This window comes from Budorcas taxicolor, chromosome 7 (genome assembly GCF_023091745.1).
Source record: "Budorcas taxicolor isolate Tak-1 chromosome 7, Takin1.1, whole genome shotgun sequence".
Classification (NCBI taxonomy): Eukaryota; Metazoa; Chordata; class Mammalia; order Artiodactyla; family Bovidae; genus Budorcas; species Budorcas taxicolor.
The window spans coordinates 51,838,806-51,846,066 of NC_068916.1; the positions used below are offsets into that span (position 1 = coordinate 51,838,806).

The window sequence follows — 7,261 nt, forward strand, 5'->3', positions numbered from 1 at the left end:
AACATTCTGTATTGACATTTACTTATTTAAAATATAGTATTTCCATTGTGTGATGTCTCTTATCTGAAAATAAGAAACATGATTTTAGGATACTGAGTGTGCATATATGTTTGCAAACAAAAAAGCAAAAATATTATTCTATAGTATCACATAGAAATGTTTAATAGTTTTTTGCTTTTAATTTTGTATGAAAAAAATCAGATATTCCTGTTAAATTTTGGGGGGCTAACAATGCAGTCCCATTCAGTTGAAAAACAGAAGTCATCCAGCAGCGGTTTATACTCTATGGCTTTTATATTGAACAATTTGAGTGTTTCAGACAGTATCTATCCCTTTCCTTGTACAATATTTCTCAGTTTAATCTGTATATCTTGCTTACTGTTGAGGAAAACAGAGATTTCCCCCTAGATATTAGGGCCTTGGACAAAATTCTCTGTGAGGCAGAGTTTATAATGCTGTTCTTATTTTCAGTAGTTAGGACAGGCATTAGTGTGGTCTACTTTTTATTTTGTGCATGAAATTAGATCCCACTTGAATTAAGAAGGACCTTAAGAAAGAGGTCAGTCCCTGCTTTAATTCTGCATATATTTTAAAACTGATGTAAGAAAAACAAAGACATGTGAAAGAAAGGGAACAAATTGCAAAGAATGAGTGAAAGAATACAATTTTTCAAATGGTAAGGCACTGAAATATTTCATGTCCTACTCACTAGAGTTTATTTATGCATGCCTCGATGATCAAGACATAGTTTCCATACTGAAGTTCCATTCCTTAACCAGGTCACATTTGAAGAAGGGACAGATTATTGGAAACAATATTTACAAGGCAATTAAACAGGTTTTTAGGGGAGCACAGAGAAGATATAGCCTTAAATGCTTCTTTCTAGATTATACAATAATGATTCTATTTGGGCAATGTAATTTGGAAGAAATTTGTTAAAGAAGGTGTGAAAATTTTCTTTTCTCAGTTTTTGGTGTTTCTAATGCTCAAGTTTTGGAAATGTAGAATCTGTTCCTTTGGTGATCTTGGAGGTCACTAGTTTTCCTTTGGATTCCTTGTATTACTTGGGAGAAGTGTCAGCAGTGAAAGGCTTAGAACTAAAATCTAGCACAATGGACAGATTTAACTGCTAGACACATTATTTTTTCAACTGATGATTTTTTTTCACCTGAAAAGGAGGCTCTTTTTTAAAATTTTATTATTATTATTTTACTTTACAATATTGTATTGGTTTTGCCATACATCAACATGAATCCGCCACGGGTGTACACGTGTTCCCAATCCTGAATCCCCCTCCCACCTCCCTCCCCATACCATCCCTCTGGGTCATCCCAGTGCACCAACCCCAAGCATCCTGTATCCTGCATCGAACCTAGACTGGCGATTCGTTTCTTATATGATATTATACATGTTTCAATGCCATTCTCCCAAATCATCCCACCCTCTCCCTCTCCCACAGAGTCCAAAAGACTGTTCTATATACATGTGTCTCTTTTGCGGTCTCGCATACAGGGTTATCATTGCCATCAACGGATGAATTTTTAACTTTCCCCATAAGCAGTGAAAAATTTCAACAAAATGAACAGTTCCCTATCTTAACATTATTTTTAATGATACAAAAGAAAAATGAAACATTTAAATAAAGATACAAGCGCACAAATTGGGTACAACAATTTGAGTCTGTTGGAGGCCACGCGGTGGCGCTGCAGGCTAAAGAGACGGGGGTAAAAACCTGAACGAACTGAGAGTGCTGCGGTGAGTCACTGACATAAAAAGGAAGATAGCGGCAGGTAGACCAGGGAGAAAAGCTATGTAGCAACCCAAGATTAGAAAACGGGGTTATACAACATACCCAGACCTTTGCTACTACACGGTGTAGATCTGCGGTTTGCGACTGCTGTTTATTTACAGTGGAATCGGTGATTGTTACCAATATTAATGAAAGACGTGTTCAGAAGCAGCTATGGAGGCTAGACGATTTCCCTCCTCAAGACAAAGGCAAGTCCTGTTTCTTTTTCTGTTTGGGGGAGTATCCTTCGCAGGCTCTGGGTTTGGACGTTACTCGGTGACAGAGGAAACAGAGAGAGGATCCTTTGTAGTCAATATAGCTAAGGATCTGGGGCTGGGGGACAAGGAGTTGCTTGCAAGGGGAGCGCGGGTGGTCTCTGATGATAACAAACAACACTTGCTCCTGGACTCTCAAACTGGGGATTTGCTTACAAATGAAAAACTGGACCGGGAGAAGCTGTGTGGCTCCAGAGAACCCTGTATGCTGTATTTTCAAATTTTAATGGATAATCCCTTTCAGATTTACCGGATTGAGCTGAGGGTGAGGGACATAAATGATCATTCACCAGTTTTTCGAGATAAAGAGACAGTCTTAAAAATATTAGAAAATACAGCTGAAGGGACCTCATTTCAACTAGAAAGAGCACAAGATTCAGATGGAGGACTTAATGGTATCCAGAACTATACTATCAACCTCAACTCTTTTTTCCATATTAAAATTAGTGGCAGTGATGAAGGCATAATATATCCAGAGCTAGTACTGGACAGGGCGCTGGATCGGGAGAAACAGCAAGAGTTCAGCTTAACACTCACAGCGCTGGATGGTGGGTTGCCACCCAGGTCTGGAGCCACTAATATACACATTGTGATCCTGGATGTCAACGACAATGCCCCTCAGTTTTCGCAGGCAATCTATGAGACCCAGGCTCCGGAGAACAGCCCAGTAGGGTCCTTTATTGCTCAAGTCTCTGCAGGAGATGCAGACTCTGGAATCAATGCAGACATATCCTATTCATTTTTTGATGCTTCTGAAGATATTCTAACAACCTTTCATATCAATCCTTTTTCTGGAGAAATCATACTCAGACTGTTGCTTGATTATGAACTAGTAAAGTCTTACAAAATAAATATACAGGCAATCGACGGTGGGGGCCTTTCTTCAAAATGCTCAGTTTGGGTCGAGGTATTAGACACCAACGACAATGCCCCTGAACTGATCATATCATCACTTTCCAACCATGTGGTAGAGAACTGTCCTGAGACAGCATTGGCTGTTTTCAGGATTAAAGACAGAGATTCGGGAGAAAATGGAAAGACAGTTTGCTTCATTCAGGACCATCTGCCGTTTCTTCTGAAACCCTCTGTGGAGAATTTTTACATCCTAATGACAGAAGGGGCACTGGACAGAGAAAGGCAAGCGGAGTACAACATCACCATCACGGTCACTGACATGGGAACCCCCAGACTGAAAACCGAGCACAACATAACCGTGCTGGTGTCCGACGTCAACGACAACGCCCCCGCCTTCACCCAGACCTCCTACACCCTGTGGGTCCGCGAGAACAACAGCCCCGCCCTGCACATCGGCAGCGTCAGCGCCACAGACACAGACGCGGGCGCCAACGCCCAGGTCACCTACTCGCTGCTGCCGCCCCCCGACCCGCTCGTGCCCCTCGCCTCCCTCGTGTCCATCAACCCCGACAACGGCCACCTCTTCGCCCTCACGTCCCTGGACTACGAGGCCCTGCGGGCCTTCGAGTTCCGCGTGGGCGCCACCGACCGCGGCTCGCCGGCGCTCAGCAGCCAGGCGCTGGTGCGCGTGCTCGTGGCGGACGCCAACGACAACGCGCCCTTCGTGCTCTACCCGCTGCAGAACGCCTCGGCGCCCTGCACCGAGCTGGTGCCCAGGGCGGCCGAGCCGGGCTACCTGGTGACCAAGGTGGTGGCGGTGGACGGCGACGCGGGCCAGAACGCCTGGCTGTCGTACCAGCTGCTCAAGGCCACGGAGCCCGGGCTGTTCGGCGTGTGGGCGCACAACGGCGAGGTGCGCACGGCGCGGCTGCTGAGCGAGCGCGACGCGCCCAAGCAGCGGCTGGTGGTGCTGGTCAAGGACAACGGCGAGCCGCCGCTGTCGGCCAGCGTCACGCTGCACGTGCTGCTGGTGGACGGCTTCTCGCAGCCCTACCTGCCGCCCCCGGAAGCGGAAGCGGCGGCCGCGGCGCCGGCCGACCCGCTCACCGTCTACCTGGTGGTGGCCTTGGCGTCGGTGTCGTCGCTCTTCCTCTTCTCGGTGCTGGTGTTCGTGGCGGTGCGGCTGTGCAGGAGGGGCGGGGCGGGCTCGGCGGGTCGCTGCCCGGTGCCCGAGGGCCACTTCCCGGGCCACCTGGTGGACGTCAGCGGCACGGGGACCCTGTCGCAGAGCTACCAGTATGAGGTGTGTCTGATGGGAGGGACTGGGACGAATGAGTTCAAATTCTTGAAGCCGATTCTCCCCACTGTTCAGGCACAAGATCCTGGGAGAAATAGTGACGAAAATCCCACATTTCGCAATAGCGTTGGATTTAATATTCAGTAAAATTTTTTCTATGTGTTCACGTATTTTTGAAGTGTTATGAAACTATATCAATATTAGTTTAGTTTTATTACTCCAAGTTAAATTATTTTGCAACTTAAAGCCTTATTTTAAAGTACTATATGATCTTAAAATATTATTTCATTCTTTTTTCCCCATTAAACAGGTTAGTTGTAATCAGTACCCCATCTAAATATTAGTTTGTATGTTTAGTTCCTTCAAAGTGTACAAGAGTTTAGTACTATTTTCATTCTAGAAAACAGGTTGATTTTTTTTCCTAGTACATTTCATAGACTGAATCTCATTATCTTATACACCTACATTACTTCCTTTACCTAAGAAGACGTACCTGCATGTCGTGACCTTACTAAAACATTTAATCATGATAAGAAACTGTATCATCTAGCTCTAAGGGATATTTTAAAAGAAATATTTCTCTATTATTCTGCTCATGATAAAATGAAACATCACTGGTAGGATTCCCTGGTGGTCCAGTGGTAAGGACCTAGAGCTTTCACTGTCTGCACCTGGGCTCTTCACTGGTCAGGGAACTAAGATCTGGCAAGCTGCCTGTGTAGCCAAAAACATTCCAAACAACTTAAATAAACAAACCAAAACCATAAAGCATCATTTTGTGAGCAACATTATAATATCCTTGTGTTCATATTAGAAGATTTAGCTTAGGGACCAGGGACTCCCTGGTGGCTCAGATGGTAAAGAGTCTGCCTACAATGCAGGAGCCCCGGGTTGGGAAGATCTCCTGGAGAAGGAAATGGCAACCCACTCCAGTATTCTTGCCTGGAAAATCCCATGTACAGAGGAGCCTAGTAGGCTTCAGTCCATGGGGTCACAAAGAGTCGGACACCACTGAGCAACTTCACTCACTCACTGTGTTCATATTATTCATTTTCTTTAAATATGCTACTCTTTGTTAATATTTTCTAATGTTCACTTTTGCTGATATATAAAGCAGACTATGTCTTATAATTCAAACAAAATATAATAACCTGCATAAAAATGAATATAAATAAAAAACATTTTGAGAATCTGTATAAAGCTATTAGTGGATTGTTGCAAAGCTTTTCACTTTTCATTTTCTTTTGTAAATATATTTTAATTATCTCAAATTTTTAAATAAAGATGAACTAAAAATCATAAGGAATGACAACAGATTCATCTCTAGCCCTCTTCTCTGTTTTCTGTAGCATTTATCTACATTTTCTGTTATGTGTTTATACTGCTTTGATGTTCAGTTTTATACTTTAATAACTTCTTCCTGTAATAAAGGACTTAACTTTCTTACCTTTTTATTTCTTAATTACTTGACTTCCTCCTTTCTTTCTTTTCTTATTGTAATATAGTTGATTGCAATATTATGTTAGTTTCAGGTGTACCATGTAGTGATTTGACATTTGCATACATTATGAAATGATTACCACAAGTCTAGTAACCAGCTGTACCCATACAAGTTATTATAACATATTCCTTATGCTGTATATTACATTTCCATGTTTTTTGAAATTTTATAATTGTAGCTGTGTGCCTTTTAATCCCCATCACCTATTTCATGCCCTCCTTGCCTTCCAATTAACAAACACACAAACATTGCACATTCCCTTTCTTCTATTCTCCCTGTCTTTGGTTTTCTTCTTCTCCTGCTTCTGCTTCCTCTTCTCCCCCTCCTCCTCCTTTTGGTTAAACTAATAGTTTTGGTTTATTTGCTAAGATTACTTCAAAGTACACATTACCATAGTATGATTACATTCCCTTTCTTTAAAATATCTTTCCTAGAGTTGATAATTATTTTTATTGGCACAATTTTCTATTTAATTCCATTGTTTTTCACATTATTTCTCCCTGAATATCATTATTTCCCCTTAAATTTAAAAAAGATCTCAGAAGCCTATCAGTTAAACTTATTTTCTGGAGATCTTTCACTCAAATTCCCTCCTATCTCTCGCCTTCATTTATACTATTTGCTCTATAGTTAGGACTTTAATATTTTCCTATGTTGGTCCCCTTTGATAAGAAACAGTATATAGTGGATCCTTGAGCAACAGGGTTTTGAACTTTGTGTCCACATATATGAGGATTTTTCTAATACATATACAGTTGAGCCTCCGTATGCACTGACTGCACATCTGATGAGTCAACCCACTGCAGAATGCAAATTTAATACACAATCTTAGCTTGGCCGAATCCTCAGATGTGCAACCCTTGGATGGGCAGGGCCAACTATGGGATTTGAGCATCTGGGGAATTTGATATATGTGGGTCTTAGAACCAACCCCTCACAAATTCTAAGAGGCAACTTACTTAGCTGACACAGATCTCTCAATATCTTCATAAAAATAGATACAGAGGACTTAAAATTTTTGAGAACTTGCCTTGTGAAGGTATTTTGTTTTCATTTGATTGATAGTTTGGATATAAAATTCTAGGCTGAAAATAATTTTCCCTCAGATCTTGAAAACAGGATTCCTTTTAGTGATTGCATATAGAGTTGCTATTCAGAAGGCTTTCCATTCTAATTCCTATCTCTTTTAACATCACCACATTTTTGCATGGTGGAAACATTGGAAACTGTGTCTCCTATTCTGAAGATAAATCAGTGTCAGCTATTTATCTAGTCACATGTGTGTACTCTGTTAACATTTAAACTCTCACTTTTAGCTCTGAGAAATTTCCTTGTTCTATTTTCATCATAATTTCTCCTTTGAATTTTGTATCTTCTCACCATAATCTCATTAGTTAAATACTAGATATCCTGAATTGATTGATTGTCTCCCTCTAATTTTTTTCCACTTCTTTTCTTTTTACCTCTTGTTCTACTCTTTGGACAAAATATTTTATCATCCAAGCTTTATACTTTTAATTTTTGGCTGACAAATATTTATTTTT

The 7,261-nt window shown here is 41.5% G+C and overlaps 1 protein-coding gene across 1 annotated transcript; it reads left to right on the forward strand.

Moving 5' to 3' along the window:
• The first annotated feature begins 1,963 nt into the window (after window positions 1-1,963).
• On the forward strand, window positions 1,964-4,363 carry LOC128050601 (protocadherin beta-10-like). Its single transcript, XM_052642883.1, has one exon. It carries the CDS (start codon window positions 1,964-1,966, stop codon window positions 4,361-4,363), a length of 2,400 nt encoding a protein of 799 aa, XP_052498843.1.
• The last annotated feature ends 2,898 nt before the right edge of the window (window positions 4,364-7,261 follow it).

What these genes read in the sequence shown, in the direction of transcription:
- LOC128050601 (XM_052642883.1), top strand. Translation starts at nt 1,964, where the DNA reads ATGGAGGCTAGACGATTTCCCTCCTCAAGACAAAGGCAAGTCCTGTTT.